Source organism: Tenrec ecaudatus, chromosome 13, assembly GCF_050624435.1.
Source record: "Tenrec ecaudatus isolate mTenEca1 chromosome 13, mTenEca1.hap1, whole genome shotgun sequence".
In the NCBI taxonomy this organism is placed as follows: domain Eukaryota; kingdom Metazoa; phylum Chordata; class Mammalia; order Afrosoricida; family Tenrecidae; genus Tenrec; species Tenrec ecaudatus.
The window spans coordinates 52,003,966-52,021,685 of NC_134542.1; the positions used below are offsets into that span (position 1 = coordinate 52,003,966).

The 17,720-nt window shown below is 40.6% G+C and overlaps 1 protein-coding gene across 1 annotated transcript in view; it reads right to left on the bottom strand.

Annotated features, from left to right (window-relative positions):
- ITGAV (integrin subunit alpha V) overlaps window positions 1-17,720 on the bottom strand; it is a 105,830-nt gene that overhangs the window by 80,565 nt on the left and 7,545 nt on the right. Inside the window, exon 2 of the mRNA XM_075529823.1 lies at window positions 5,539-5,669. Coding sequence (XP_075385938.1) covers window positions 5,539-5,669 — 131 coding nt within the window. The remainder of the gene's footprint in view (window positions 1-5,538; window positions 5,670-17,720) is intronic.

Consider the following 17,720-nt stretch of genomic DNA (forward strand, 5'->3'; position numbering starts at 1 on the left):
AGACGTAAATGACTCTACAATTGGTAGATGAGATGGCAGGGCACAGATGACTCTCTGGAGCAGTAGTCAATATGGCAGATAGTTGGGTCAAGTCCATAGAACCTGGTTGATAAGCCAGGTGTAGGATCCAGACGCAGGAAAAAATAAGCAATCATTTTCATACCACGCTTATGGGAAGCAGGTCACACTCCCAAGAAAACTACCTTTTGACTGATTACATCAGGGCTGTTCCTTAAGTGTTGCATTCTAACCTAATCATGTTAAAACTAATGAGTTGCTCAGAGCAGATCTCATTATGGAAGCAAGTAAATTTGTTGTCTCATCATGGAGATTACTAGTTCATAACTGTCCAGCCACTGAGAAGTCTACTATAGCAAAGTTGACACAAACCTATCACACTGGCTTATGTATATACTGTACTGTACTTTATGTCTACAGGGTTTAGAATATAATAATGCATACTAGTACTCACAGGCAGCAGTGTCCTATCTCATGCTTTGTGCTTCTTTAGTGTTGTAGCAATATTTCTGCTTAATGCTCTTTAAAATTATTACAGTACTTTCAAACATAGCAAAACCAGTGCTAGTGATCATAGTAGCACAGTGTAAGGAAAAACTACAACTTTGAAGTTAAACAAAAGGCTATTAAGCAACACTAAGGTTGAAAATCAGCAACACAAAGGTGGAAACTCCCCATTTGGGCATAACCACCAAAAAGCTCACACACCCTCATTGCCATGCAGCAGACTCAGAGCAACCCCACAGGGCAGAGAAGAAATACCCATTTTAAGTTTTTGAGGCTGTAAATCTTCACAAGAACAGAAAGCCTCATCTTTCTCCTATGGAATGGCTGGTAGGTTGAAACTGCTTGCCTGGTTAGTAGCCCAAAATACAACCCACTACACTAGCAGTTCTCAACCTGTGGGAAACGACCCCTGTGGGGGTTGAACAACCCTTTCACAGATGTCGCCGGACAATAGCAAAATCACAGTTATGAAGTAGCAACGAAAATAATTTTATGGTTGGGGGGTCCCCACAACATGCGGGACTGTATGAAAGGTCCGTGGCATTAGGAAGGTTGAGAACCACTGCGCTACACCAACAGGGCTCCTATTAAGGGGCATAACATTCAAAAATTATAATGATCCTCAAAAACAAATAAAAAATGCTCCAATCTACGAAAGGATTGGTCCACTGAAAACTACAATGTTAACAAAAATATAAGTGGAAACTACATCAATATGGAAATTTTGTTAATGACACAGATTAAGAACCAACACAAACACATAACCCTCTCAGCTGGCTGATGATCTCCGTTAAAGCATAAAACTTGTCTGAGGTGGCCTAAAGAAAAAGTAGGACCACACAACATTCAAATTGTGTATGTCCTGTTTTACAGAGTGTGTCATGGACATTAACGATTTATGACCGTAAACAGGTAGAAGGATAAGAAATTTCTGGAAAAATAAACTTTAAGAGTGATTGCCTCTGAGGCATCTGATGTCAGAGGGGACCACCTTTCAATGTATACCTTTTTAATTGCTTAAAACTTTTTCTTTTACTATGTGAATCTACCGCTTTATCAAGAAGGAGCAGCACTAAATTATCTTATAGTGCCTACAACTCTATACACAAAATTCTGAATAGCTATAATTTGGAAAACATATCAGAAGAGTTTAGTCTATCAAAACAGACCTATTGCTTCATTTATATTATGATTCATGCTTTGTTAGAAACATAAATGCGCTGATATGTAATATTCTGAATTACGGGTACTTCTTCCTTTGTGGAAAACAAAGACTATTTGCACATCCTCAGAGTTTTCCAAATGTTAGTGATATGCAAGGGGAGGGGAGATGCCACTTCAGTGCCAATGTTCCAAATGGAAAAAACAAAAAAAGAAAAAAACCCAGCTAGTTGATTCCCACAAGAGTTGGATGAATGGCTGACAATCATTTTTGGCAATAATCAGATGTCAAATGGAACATTCTACATCATGATTCTTCTTTCATGTTTTTATTATTATGAGTCCCTGAATCAGTTTGTTAGAACTATTAGGAAGCAACAGGATGGAAAAAAAAGATTAATTGTTAGGCCCCTCCCAGGGCACTTTGTCAAAGCCTGTGTATTAGAATATATATTTTTAATGTTTTTAATATTATACCAGAAGAATGTCATATTATTTCTTTGAAGATTCACTATGCTTTAACACACACACACACACACACACTGCATATACTTGTGTATAAGCCGAGTTTTTCCAGCACATTTTCTATGCGTTTTTTGTGGTAAAATCAGGTGCCTCTACTGATATTCGAGTTGGCTTATACTTGAGCATATACGGTGTATATATATATATATATCTAAATTGTTGCTAGGTGTCTTTGAGTTGGTTCTGACAGATAGCAACCCTATGTACAACAGGATCAAATGCTCTTCACGGTCACTGCTGATTAAACCCACGTTTGCAGTCACTGGATCAAGCTCATTGAGCGGCTTCACCTCTGGCACTAACCTTCTACTCTATGATGTATAATGTCCTTTCCCAGGGACTATTGCCTCCAGACGCACATTCAGAGTACATCTTATCATTCCTTCTTCTCCAGAGCAGTTTGACAGATTTGTTCATTCATCTGGCAGTCCATGGTATAGTCAACATTCATCACTAACACTCTATTTTAAGGGTCCCAATTTTTCATTGGTTTTCCTTACTCACTGTTCAGCTTTCCATTCATATGAAGTCATTGAAAACACCATCACTTGGGTCAGGTGCACCTTGGTCATCAAAGTGGTATCTTTGCTCGTTAATACTTTCTGTAATGCACCCTTTGATTTGACAGCTGTTTCCCAGCATGCCAATTAGAGATCCAAGTAAATGAAATCCTTGACAATTTCAATCTTTTATCTATTTATCATGATGCTATTTCTTGATCCAGTTGTTGGGGTGTTTGCTTCCTTTTATCTGGAGGTATAATCCATGTTGAAAGCTATAGCCTCCGATTTTCATTAGTAAGTGCTTCTAATCTTCAATTTCAGCAAGGAACATGTGGCAGCTGCATATCATAGGCTAATGAACCATCCACTAATTCTGATATGTCTTCATTCTTCTAATTGTCTAGTTTCTCTAATTGCTCAGCACTCAGACTGAGTAAGTGTGCCAAAGGATACATCTCTGACACAGACCTTTCATTTATTTAAGTCACACAGGACCCCCTGTTTTGTTCCAACTATCTCATGGCCTACGAGTAGGTTCTGCATGAGCACAAAATGTTCCAGAATTCCCATTCTTTGAAAGTTACCCATTAATTTCTTATGATCCACAAAGTTTGGTGCCTTTATATTATCAATGAAGCATAAATAAACATCTTTTGGTATTCACTACTTTCAGCCAGAATCCATATGATATCAGCAATGTTATTTCTCATTCCACATCTAACATAACTGAGGGATGGGAATAACCTGGTTATCAGAGTATTGCAAAGACAACTATAGATTAAAATCATCATCGGATCTGAATGATTAAAACCTTGTCATTTGGGGGAATGGATTACAAGGATCAACATATAACCTCCTCCCTGGGGGATGGACAACAGAAAATTGGGTGAAGGGAGACATCTGACAGTGCAATATATGACAAAATAATAATTTATAAATTATCAAGAGTTCATGAGGAAGGCAGTAGCAGGAAGGGAGGGGAAAAATAAGGAGCTGATACCAAGGGTTCAAGCAGAAAGCAAATGTTTTGAGGATGATGATGGCAACAAATGTACAAATGTGCTTGACACAATGGATGTATGTATGGATTGTGATAAGAGTTGTAAGAGCCCCCAATAAAATGATCAAAATTAATTAATTAATTGTAAGAACTTTGTCATTTGATCTTTCTTATAAGACTTTGTGCTTGATCTGGTTTTTAATATTTTCTGTGGGGGTTTTTTTGTCTCTGTTTCATATTGGGATTTATCTCGGTGACATTTTGTTACTGTTGGTAGCTTTCCTGACCCTCTGTTATGTGTATTTCTGTTTTTTGGTATATAAAAGCAGGCTGACTTTCTTAATTCAACTTGACTTTCCTCTAGATGCACAGCTGTGGCCATTTTTGAATTATCAACAAAATGTTCATTGCGTTTATTCAACATAAATGTTTTGGTTTCATAATGTTCACATTCTGCTAAATCACCTTTTTTTTGGAATGTGCACAATAATGGATCTCTTCCAGTCCCTTGGCCAGGTAGCTGTCTTCCAAGTTTCTTGGCATACATGTCAGAACTTCAAGTATTACGTTAGTTTTTTGGAACATAGCAAATGGAAATCTGTTGTTTCCTAAAGCCTTGTTTTTAGTCAATGTCTTCAGTGCCCTTTGGACTTCTTCCTTCAGCACCATCAGTTCTGGATCATATGCTACCTCTTGAAGTGGCTGAGCACCAACTAATTCTTTGGGGTACAGTGATTCTCTGCATTCCTCCATCTTCTTGTGTTGCTTCAGTATGGTGCCCATGTTGCTGTTAGGTGTCATCATGGAGCTGATTCTGGCTCCTGGCAACTCCCCGTCCTGAGTCATCCTCACAGTCATAGCAACCTGTACGCTCTTAGTATGGTCACGCCTACCCATAGATTTCTTCCAACATTGTAACTCAAGCCTTGGATTTCTTTCTTTGCCCATTCTTTCAGTTTGAGAAATGATAAGCATGTTCTTCCTTAATTCTGTTTTTCCAGGAACTTTTTGAAGCCTCATGTATTGCCAAGCACTGCCACACAGTCCATCACAACTCATAGTCACCATATATTGGGTTTCCAGGGCTATAGGTTTTTACAGGAGCAGTCAGCTGCATCTTTCTTCCCAAGTGTGGCTAGCAGGTTTCAACTGCCGGCCTTGTAGTCAGCAGCCAAACACCTGACCGACGTTTACACAATGTACAAATGTGTACAGAGTAAAGTATATTTTAGGATTTCCCAGTATAAAGTTGATTCTTCAGCTACTTTGAGCTATTTTTTTCCATACTACTACAACCCACATTGACAATAGGACTTTGTTTTTATGGAAAAAAATCCTAATATTATCAGAGCCTTAACACATTATTTTCTCAAGAAATTTTGCATTATTGTTTTAAATCATTCAATCCTACTTGGATGCAAAAGGTCCCTAACCAAAAGGTTTGAGTTAGCACTATCTAAGATTAGGATGCATTCCTAACTAGGAGTTGATCATACACAGCAGCTAATGAGTGACATGATAAGAAAAATCTTACTGTATGTATGTGCTCTCTCTTCTCAGAAAAGATACAGCAACCTCTTAATTGATCTTCCTGAAATTTCCACAGATGGACACTTATCAGATGTAGAAGCTAACTGAATAAATAGGAACCCAATGCATTTTAATGCCTTTTATATGATGTGCAATAGTAGGGAAAAATCATAGCTCATTTTTGGGTGCACAAAATACTTGTATACATTTTATTAAATTGTTACATTTTAAACTACAGTTCAACACAATCAAATCGTACAAGTGAAGGAAAATGACTAATGCATAAACATTTACCTGTTGAATCAAATTCAATTGGCTGGCACCGGCGGGTAGAGGACCAGTCGCATTTGAGAACTTGCCCTCCTTCTACAATCCCAGGCTGAGTCGTGTTTGCTTTGGGGGCTCCCACCAGAAGAGACATCCGACTAAAAGATAAAAACGGGAGAAAATATTTTAAATGGCATAAACTATAATAATATCTTATGACTTATGAAGGGCTGCTATGCTCTCGATATTACCCACAAATATTACCTTTATAAAACCATTCTTGGAGAGCATAGTCTTCATTACTCACATGGTATACTAGCTTACACATGTTACCTGGTGTGGCTTGTTCATCTCAATAACACTGTATATGGTCATGTGAGCATTTTATGCCACTTAAAAATTATGCTGGTTAAATTTTGTATTTTAAAAATGTGAAGTTGGCTGTATGTCAATTACCCCACAAGAAACAAATTAAAACTTATTCTGGTGAGTCAGAGAAGTTTTATTTGGCTCCTGACTTTTGCTGTTGTTGTTATTGTGTACCTGCGTGTGTGTTCTGTAGTATATATATATATATATATATATTTAAAATAGCAAAATCAAAGGTCCTCTTCTCCAAATTGCCAGAGCCCCTCAGTACATAGTATAGGAGAAAGCATTGAAATATAACTAAAGAGCCTCCGCATAATCAACCACACAATAAGTTGGTACATGTGTCATAAGACTGTCCAACACAGGTATGGACAAAGGAGAGAGCAATGGAAAACAATATAGGGCTCGGGGGCCAATTTTCTTGGCTTTGATAAAGGAAGCATATTGAGAGCGGCGGAAACAAGGGAGCCATTAAATAATAAACAAGCAGGCTGACGGTGACGAGCAATGCACATTAGGAATAACTACGTCATGACAAATGCTTTTCCTCCCAGTTTGCATACTCTGTACGACTCACTGCCATGGAGTCACTTCCAACTCGTGAGCCAGTCACAGGCTCGCTGATCACCTCTTTCCAATATGCCGAGGGGAAATTGTTTTTTACCATATTCTAAAGTGTGGTGGTTCCACATATTATCATTTCCCTCTCAGAAAACAGATCTTCTTTTAGAACAAACCCTGCGCCACTGAGTCAACTCCAACTCACATCGACACTGTAGGACAGAGTAGAACTGCCGACTGGGATTCAAATGCTGTGATCCTTGTGGAAGAAGATGGCCGCATACTGCTCCCAAGGAGAGTTCAAACTGTTCCATCAGGACTCTTGTCCGATTTTTTGAAATAACAATAAATAAGTTTATTAACTAAATTAAGATAAAATAAACTTAGCTTTAATAGTTTAATCAAAATCCATTCCTGGTGGAAAACCACTATACGACTTCTTATCAGGGTAAAATTAACTAAGAGCAAAGTAATAAGAGATCTCTTTTTTTTTAAGTAAAAAAAATATTTTCTTTCAATGTTTCTATTCATTCAAAATATAAAATATAGACTGATGCCCCCTCTACATAAAACATCAACTAGGCACTATAGACAACAGCAGGAATAAAACAACCAAGGTCTCTGTTGGAATTTACATTCTATTGAGAGAGAAAATGGGGGAGGGGAGGACTAAAGAAAAAAAATCACTGTTACTAGTGCTGGAAAGGAAACAAGCAAGAGTTGACAAAGAGATTCTTTGAGGGGCTCGATTTCAGATAAAGGTGTTATCTCTAAGTGACAGAGAGGAAGGACTTTCTTTAGACAAAAGGCAGTTTCTCTAAGGAAGTTGTCTTTAAGGCATGGAGAAGAGAAACCTTCCTCAGATAAAGAAATTAGGGGATGTTATCTCAAAGGACACAATAGTTAAAACAAGATCAAAAGGTATATGCCATGGGACTCCTCGGTAACAAGATGGCTTCATTTTATAGTATCAGTCCTTGGAAAAGGATATCACACTTGGTAAAGTAGCAAGACAGTGAAAGAGGAAGAGTCTTTACAAGATGGAGTACACAGTGGCTGCAACACTGAGCTCAAACATAAGAACAATGGTGAAGATGGAGCAGGACCACCAGGTGGCTTTTCTTTCGGTTGTACACAGGGCCCAGGGTCATTGGGACTTGAATGGATTCAAAGTCTCCTTACAACAGGTGAGTTAGCAGAGGGAACCCGCCCTGGGGCTATATGCCCTGTGTAGTCAAAGTGCAGGGTCAGTGTAAGAGAGCAAGACCCTCAAGGAGATGTTCCACACTTGGCAGCAACAATGGACTCAGAGCAGTGAGGGTGCGGGATGCCACAGGGCTGGGAGGTGTGGCTGTTACACATGGCACTGTTGCCAGAAGTGAGAATTGATGACAGGATGATGCAGACCAACAAGAGCCAAGGAGAGGGGAAAAGGTAGGAAGGTGTGAAGAAACTAGAAGTGAGAATAGACAGGATGGTGCAGACCAACAAGAGCCAAGGAGAGGGGCGAAAGGTAGGAAGGTGTGAAGAAGAGGCCGTAGGACGCATGCTGTAACCTGTGCTATAAAGTAGTAGGAAAGAGGTGCAGTCTTTTTTAAGAGCAGCAAGGAAAGAGGTGAGGCTAGAATAGGAGAGGAAGCTTTGGGGTAAGCTTTGGGGATTTTATCCAAGTTCAACATGAATCTTAGTTTTTCATTTGTTTTAAGCAAAAGGATGACAGTCTAATAAAGAGATTATTTGGAAATGGGGGAAGGAGAATTGACTCAAAGACAAGAGAAAGAAATACTATTATTAGTTGCCTTTGAGTTGGTTCCGACTGATACTGACCCTATAAAACAGAACAAAGCACTGCCCATTCCTGTGTCATCCGCCCAACTGCTGCCAAGCTTGAGCCCGACTGTTACAGCCACCGTGTCATTCATCTCATGGAGGGCCTTCCTCTTTTCTGCTGACTCTCTACTGTGCCAAGCATATCTTTCTCCAGGGATGGGTTTCTCCTGATAAACTGATCTCACTGCCCTGCCACTGAGTTGATTCTGACTCTTAACCCTATCAGATGGGGTAGAACTGCCTCTCTGGCTTTAAAAGACTGGAATTCTACACAAGAGCAGAACACCTCATCTTTCTTCCCCAGAGCAGCGGGTGGTTTTGGACTGCTGACTATTCAGTTAGTAGCCCAACTCAACTCAACACCCACGAGGTTTCCTAATATCTCTCCTGATATATCAAGAGACCAAGAAAAACTAACTAAAATATAATGGGAGAAAAACACAGGACACCGACATCTTAAGCCCTCATTGTTACCTGACCATCATTAAACACTGCATCGCTTTATTTTTTTCTAGCAAAGGAAACATTTAAAAATGCTTGTGAAGGTGAACTTCATGTGAAACAATGGGCAAACTCTACATCTTAAGTAGGAAATTACCCATGTTAACTTTTATTTACCAATTTTGATTTCATTAATTCTAGGGTCACTCAACTCACTGCCACTGAGTCAATTCCGACTCATATCAACCTTATAGGGCAGAGCAGAATTGTCCGTATAGGTTTGTGAAACTGTGGTTCCTTATGGGAATAGAAAGCCTTGTCTTTTGCCAAAGAGCATCAAGTGGGTTTGAACTGCTGACCTTATCATTAGCACCCCAGTACATAATTCATTATCCCACTCAGGTCAATTCTGGGGTAGTCTCTGCAATTCTCAAAAAGAATAGACAAAAGCTACACTGAGCCTACTTTCCAGCATTTAAGTCCAAAATGACAAAGTAAAAGGCAAAAATCCCAACCAGCCCACACCCTGTTTAATAAAGCTGTATGCGGTCATATTTGGCACCAGTCAACCAGTGCTGGTGCTCTCTCATCTCAGCAACATAACTTTCGGATGGAAATCAACTTTGTTCTCATTCGGGAAGAAAGTTTTATGAGCTAAAATATACGGATTATGAGTAAGAGAACACCCACCTCCCGTGAGGAAAAGAGCAGCACTGTACCGCTCCCTTCATGTAATCCCAGCTCTTCTTCCAGAGCCAACCTGGTTCACAAAGTAACATAATTTACAAAGAAACTGGCCAGGATCCAGAAGATCAGGACAGGACAGTTGTTGCTCAGAATTTGCCTAGAAACTTATAAGCGAAACTTGTTTCTGGGTGCCATCAGATGAACTTTATAGAACCTTTACAGAAAACCATTTTGCAAAGATGTCTTTCTCACTTTACTATAAGTTGGTTCCGTGTATATAGGGACTCTAATTCATCTTTATGACTGCCACTTCATAAGGAGTCAAGAAAGTTTGTTAAATTGGAGGCTGGGTAGCACATAAACCCCAGAGTTAGAGGTCTCAAACAGTCTTAAAATAGTCTTGTATAAGTAAGTCTTTTCCACTATCCCCAGATCTCTCCAGAAGGCAGGAGTCATGCATATTAAATATTTAATGAAGTTTTAAATTATCCTCAAAATAATTTTCTTATGTAACACATTTCACCCACATGGCACCTAATTTTGGGTTTCTCATCCTTTCTTTATTTGGCAAGGTAACACAGAAAGATCTGGAAAGTTATTAACAGAATCCGCCTTCAACAAAGAGAGAGAAACGGGCCCAGTAGGAAAAGTCTCCTAACTGGCAGCAGAGAGGTTGGAGTTGTTGGCATAAGACCTGGGCCGGGGCTGCTGCTTCTCATGAGACGATTTGCCTATCACAGATATGAAATGATGGTAACTACGTGCACTAATATTGATGCTCCCCAAGTTTTCATGAGTGTACCTTCATGTGTACACTGGTTAAATGCTACAGAAATGGAGGGATAATATAAATGTGTGAGCATTATCCATTTCTAAATTCTAGGTTAAAGGGAGAAGAGCTGAGGAATAAAATTCTTCCTCTAAAAATGACAAAATGATTCTTAAATAAGCTTTCCAAGTATTACAGGGGCAGCGAATTATTTAATGTGGTTCTTCTGGCCAGTCTCTAACTCCCACCAAATGACCTCTTCCTGCAAGAAGGTCAAGGAAGATATTGGTAAGATTAACCTGTGAGTAATTGCAAACAGGATTCCCGGAGTGGCACCCTGCTGTGTATAAAATGAGCTCTCTCAGAGAGGCAAGAAGGATTTTATTATCAGCAAGAGCCAGGAATGGAGTATTCCTTCTCAGGGAACCTCCTGGATCCAGATGAGAGCTACATCAGAAGAGCAGCAGCAGAACCAGAAGCTAAAGCATGGAACCGAGTGGATGGCCTTCCCAATCATGGGACAAGTTAAGATGAGTGCTCTTGTGCAGGAGGCTGGCTTTCGGAATGGGGTGCCTATAGGCTAGCAGTTCTCAACCTGTGGGTCGTGACCCCTTTGGAGGTCGAATGATCCTTTCACTGGGGTTGCCCAATTAATAACAGTAGCAAAATTACCATTGTGAAGTAACAATAAAAATAATTTTATGATTGGGTATCACCACAACATGAGGAACTATGTTAAAGGTTCTGGGCATTAGGAAGGTGGAGAAGCACTGCTCTAGGCACTTATGGGAAGTTGAACCTGCTGACCCATGGATGTGGGGCTGAATGCCTACATGCTGAGCTTTACTGGAGTGAGGTGCTTCAGGTACTTAATTCAGGGAACTAGGTTTACTGTCCCACAGATGTTTTTCTTTCTTTCTTTGTATATGTTTCCTCGAATAATATTTTTACTGATATAGCTTACTGATTCCAATATATCCCTTCCCTTCCCATACAGTTCTGTGGTTCAATCCAATTGGGTGGGGCTATACAATGATCAATACTATCAACTCCCCTCTCCCCCACTTCCACCCCTCCCCACAGTCCCTCACTTCCGAGCACTCAGGGAACCCTTACTCCTGGTCAGTGTCTCAGAGGGGTCATCATCAATGCCACAGCGCACACTGGATTTATCCTCTGTTCTGTGGGGCCATTCTAAGAGGGGGTGCCCAATTGTCTTGCTGGTAGTCTTTGTGTCATCACTAAATCCAGTCCCCTTCATATCAATTTGGATGTGTGTTTTTTTGAACACTGATACCTATTCCCAGCGACATCTCGTGATCACACAGGCTGGTGTGCTTCTTCCATGTAGGCTTTGTTGCTTCCCTGCCAAGCTATAGCCTTTGATAGCCGGACACCCTCAGCTTTCTTCACATTTGCTTATGCTCCCATTTTGCCTTCAGCGATCATGTCAGGAAGCTGGGTATCACACAGTGCCATAGTATTAGAACAAACCATTCTTGTACAGAGGAAAGCTTTAAACAGAGGCCCAAAGTCCATCTGCTTCCTTGTTGCACATATATATAAACAAATATACACATATTCATGGATAATATATATATATGCATATGAATATACATATTGGGTTTTGTGGGGTTTTTCCCTCTTACCCTACTATTATACTTGCCTATCATTGGTTGCCAACTCACCTCACTCCCCTTCTGCCCTCCCATTTCCCCCAGGAACTGTCACCCCGGCTACTGCCTCCATAACATTGCCCATCCTGCTTTTCTTATACAGATCAACACCGAAAAACACAAACAAAATAATAACAATGAAACAAAATAGAATTTTTTTTTAATTAAAAGCCATCAACATAGAGATAGCCACCAGAGTAATAGGGATCATGACGGAGCCACATTCATGTTACAAAGGGGAGTTTCCCATAGGTTCATGTTGCTATTCCTGCAGTCTGGGATGGAGCGGTCTCAGGCCTCCCCCACCCTGACCCCACCCCACCCCCACTACAACTATGCCTTAGACTTTCAGTGTGGCCCCTTTGTGACCCACAGATTTTAAATTGAATGCCTTCAAATTGAGGCTTACAAAAGATTGGTTGTATTTATCAGCAAACTTGACAGAACTTTATAACACATCCAATAAACCATTCACCCCTGGGCATTTCTTACTGGCATTGCAACTTACTTCCTTACTAAACCTCTTCATGAATTTTGTGAGTTCTGTGTGGCCATTGCAATGGCTATTAGAACCCCCCCCCCCCCCGCAAAAAAAAATAGTGAACACTAATTTAAACAAAATATTACTTTGAAAACAGAAAAACAGAGCTAGAGAAGAAAACAGCCCCAGACAAATAAGAATATCTTAGAGCGTTGTATAAGTAACAACTAAATAAATGTGCAAAATAAAGGGCAAAGGAGAGTTCAGATGCAATGTGAGAAAATTATGAAAACAGTACAGACCACTAAATTGGTAAACTACAGCAACCCAATCCTGACAGGATGTCTAATGACCCAGACAGACCCTCAGGAATGAAGGTTTGGGTCACCTCAGCAGGCAAAGAACCACAGCCAGCTGAGGCGCTGGTCAAGGGCAAAGGAAATACAGAATGGGTAGTGGAAGAAGGTAGTTCTACCTATCAGTTACAACCACATGATCAATTCCAAAAGTGAGGTTTGTGATTTTCAGTATTTCTTCTTTATATGTGCTTATTGAAAATCTTTCCCTTGTGTGTTTTTAAGAATATGTATGCTAGCTACATTTTCTTGGGTGTAACATAAGTTAATTAAAGTCTGGAAAGTATACATGGCTAAAGAATTGTGTACTAGTATCAGGTCGGCAAGGAGTGGACTGTGACAGTTAGGTTTACTGGGTCAACCAGGCCTACATGGGAACATGTTGATGGAGTTTAAACAGGTCACACCTTGACTGGAGAGCAACGAAGATAATACTTTGCACTGCCACCACCCTGCCTTTCTCCCTGGTGATCACACCAGTGCTCTGTTGCCTGAGCTAGTCCTTTGCCTCAACTGCGTGCTGTGCCATTGTGCTAAGCCTTGCTCAGTATGCATCACTTGTGGTTCCACTGAGACCTGCTTCACCACACTTCTTGAGGATCCAACAGACGACTTCGCCAAGCTCCTGCACTACTGGCTTCTGCTAGGCCTCACTCAACTTCTCAGCTTCCCTCGGTTGCCACCCCACCCTGCAGTCTGCATCCTGTGGGCTTGTCTTGCCTGAGGGTAGATTCCACTGTCTGCTTCCTTGACCTAGGACCAACAGGTGGCAGGACTTGAAGGATTTTCAGAATGTTAACTGTTCCCTGAAAGTGAGTTGAACTGTGTGGGCTGCTATGTGGGCTAACTAGCTATTTTATTCCCTCTTGCTATATAAACATATATATAAAATAAGCGTCCTGATTTTGTTTCTTCTCTAGAGAATCCTGCATAACACAAATATGCTGAAAGGATACAACCCTAAGACACCTTTCCTAACTCCAAATCAGTCAGCATCCTTTTTTCTCGCTGAATAACTGCCTCTGTGATCTATGTACATGTTCCAAATAAGCACAATTGTTCTGGACCTCCCATTCTTCTCCAAGTATCTATAGTTTGTTATGACTCACAATTCAAATGCCTTTGCAATGTCAATAAAACACAAGTTAAAACACACACACGTAAACATTTTTCTGGTATTCCATGTTTTCAGCCAAGGCCCATCTGACATCAACAATGATATTCCTCATGCCACATTCTTTCTGAAGCTGGCTGGAATGTCTGATAGTTTTCTTGTGGTACAGTCTGCATCTGCTTTTAAATTATCTTAAGCAAATATGTTAATAATATTGTTCAACAATGTCCACATTCTGCTGGATCACTTTTCTTTGGAATAAGCACTGTCAGTGGGCATAAGAGGGGGGCACCCCCCAAAAAACAGAATTGAGTTGGATAGAGCAGAGCTTTTGTAGTACACATTTTCCCCGCTAGGTGAGCATCGAGCAACTCACTCTGAGTTAGTGCACCCAGTGGTGTTGCCTGGGAAGGTTCTCTGGTCACAGTGAATTTTTTTCCTAAAAGCAGTTTTGCCCGAACCTTGTTTTTTATGATGCTGACTTAAGAGAATAGTGTGTGTCTCTGAAATTTTGTTTCCTGCTCTGGAAAAATGTAGAAGAAACTGTTGGAATGTTGAACAGAGCTTACAAGGACACCGCTAGGGTAAAACCTAAGTGTACGAGTAGTTTACTCGTTTCAAAAAGGTGAAATGTCAATTGATAACCAACAGCATTCTGGATGTCCGTAAACTTCCCAAATGGACAAAAATGTCGACTTCTAGTGCACTTGGAGTCCGTTCCACCAGGTCAGACTGTTGGAATCAACTCAAGACATATAACAACAAGACATACAACTAATAAACGCAAGTATAAATTACAAGAAAAAGAAAAGGACAAGTACAAAAATGGTTGGCTTGGTCTGGAGTCTTAAAGGCTTTTTAGATAAACACGCAGCCATCTTTTTGAGAAGCAACAGAGCCCGCATGGAAAAAACACATCAGCCTGTGTGATCAAGAGGTGTCGATGAGATCAAGGACCAGGCATCAGAAGACCCAGAACAAAAAATTCTATCAATGTGAATGAGTGGGAGTGCAGAGTGGAGACCCAAAGCCCATCTGTAGACAATTGGACATCCCCTTACAGAAGGGCCACAAAGAAGTGACGAGCCAGTCAAGGTACAGTATGGCACCGATGAAACATACAACTTTCCTCTAATTCTTTAATGCTTCCTCCTCCCACTATCATGACCCCAATTCTACCTTACAAACCTGACTAGATCAGAGCATGTACACTGGTACAGATAAGAGCTGAAACACAGGGAATCCCCTTAGCACCCAAAATGAGAGTAGTGATATCAGGAGGGGAAGGGGGGGGGAGCAGAGGCCAATCACAATGATCTTTATATAACCCTCTCCCAGGGGGACGGACAATAGAAAAGTGGGTGAAGGAAGACATCAGTCAGTGGAAGACATGAAAACAATATATATAAATTATCAAGGGTTCGTGAGGGAAAGAGGATGGGGAGGGAGGGAAAAAGATGAGGAGCTGATGCCAAGAAAATGTTCTGAAAATGATGATGGCAACATATGTACAAATGTGCTTGACACAATGGATGGTGGTGATAAAGAGTTTTATGAGCCCCCAATAAAATGTTTTTTTAATTCTCTAATAAATTGCACAACTGTGAATTTTAAAATAGTCAGCTTGTACTATTTCTTGACAATAGTGAAGATGGAGAGCACACATAGGTGCAGTGATGAAAAATGTCAATGACTAGCAGTGAAAATCTGAAGTTAACTTAGTTTCATATGCTTGCATCTTTCTCCTGACAGATTCATCTCCTTCTAAAAATTTGGCCCAAGAATATTATCAGAATCCCCATCCCATTATTTGAAATGACCCCACATTTAGGACTAATATCCAAGATCAGACTACTAATGTCACACAACACACACACACACATGCGTGTGGGGGTTGGAAGAAGCGCGGAGGAGAAAGAGTGGGTGACGGGGAAAGGACAGAGGGAAAGAAAGAGCAGAAGACAAGACACAAGGGAGGGGTAGAAGGAAGGAAAGAAAGTGAGAAAGAAGTGAAGGGAGGTAGAGGGGAAGAGGGAAAGGCAGAGGAAAAACAGATCAGAGAAATAAACTGAGATAATGCCATTCAGAAGTATATCCTATCAAAATATACCTGTAATTTACAGGCAGCTGCTTCAGTGAATGTGACCTTGACTACCGGGAAGGGACAACTTGCCAAACTATGACAAGTGCATTTTTCAAACCTTCCAAATGAACTAAGCTATTTGGTCCCTTTCAGCACTGACATTTCCAAGATAAAGCATGCTTAATATATTTAGCTTAGTCTGGGTTGGCCGATGAACTTTAACCAAAAGGAACTCTGAAAAATTATTATACACATATATAGAAATGTGTACAAAATAGCACTGATTGTTAAAGCTATAATCTGTTTCAGATTTACTTTTAATTTTTTACAAGCTGCTAAAATCAACAATAATATGAAACAAACAGAAGCAGCAACTATAAATTCTGCTAAGTTTTCCCTTTTTTATAATGAATGTCCTTATAAATCTTTGGTACCAAGGAGGAGTAATCAACATATAATCTGTAAATGTAAAAAAATTTACTTCCTAAATTACATGATTATAATCTGTACATATATATGCCACAAGAATAAAAAATAAATCAACAGTACTGCCAGGGTTACAGATAAATTCATAAACATGAGCTGGTGACATTTTGTAAAGGATGGTTACAGTGGTGAAAGAGAAATGAGACAGGAAGTTTAAAATGGACAAATTGGGACACACTGCAAAGGACCTTACGTAGTTCGGACTTCTGGCTGTGAAAGCATTGTTCAGGGCATTTTAGCGGCAGAATGCCGGGCTCAAAGAGATCAATCGAAGAGAACGATGAAACTGGTGAAAAACATGCAAGAGATTTCACAGGTCTAAGAGCCAAGTGAAGGGAGGAGGGACAGAAACCTGGGTGTCACAGACCACACTTGGGGCAACTTGGGTTAAAGAAAGGAGAGCAACTGAAGTAAGGAGGGACCCAGGAGGCACAGGGGTTCAAGCGCTCTGCCACTAACAGAAAGGTTAGCTGTTCAAATCCAGCAGCCTCCCCTCGGGAGAAAGATGTGTCAGTATAATTCTATCGTTGGAAACCCTGTGGGGCAGTTCTACTCTATGCAATGGGGTAAGTATGAATCTACATCAATTTGATGGGAAAGGTGTGGGGCACGAATACAAGGAAAGGAGCCCTTGTAGCACAATTCAGCACTCCACTACCACCCAAAGGTCAGTGGTTCAAACCCACAGCCACTCTACTCCACAGGAGAAAAGACCTAATGATCGCCTCTAAATATTACACACACACGCACGCACACAAAGACCCACTATCATGTCAATGTGGATTCATGGGGATCTTATACAGGGTTTGTGAGGCAGTAAAGCTTCACAGGAGCAGAGAGCTTGGTCTTTCTCCCGAGGAGCACCTGGTAGGTTCGAGCTGCAAGTCTTGTGGTTAGCAGTCCAACACTTACCCAGCAGTGCCACCAGGGACCCTGTTTCGCTGGCCCGATTCATTGGCTTTTCCCTAACTGCCTTTAGGAATTCAATTTCCGGGCCCATATTCGTAGGTCCTCTTAGTCTGGAAGCTCCACCAAAACCTGCTCAGCACCACACGCCCCTCCAGTGACAGCACATAAAGTGAACTGAAAACCACACCTGGGTCCCCTTGTAAGAGGTTCAATTCTACCACTGAATCTCAAGGCCCCTCTACTTCCATTGTTGTGTGCCATTAAGCTCTCTTCTGACTCGTGGTGATCATATATCTCTAAAGGTTACAGCTTTGGAACACCTATCGGGTAGTTCTACTCTATTGAATAGGTGCCAAATCTACTGTGTAAGCTTGCTCAAAAAACAGTAGTTTTAAAAATAATTATAACCATTCCTACTCACAACCAGTCACAGAGATGACACAG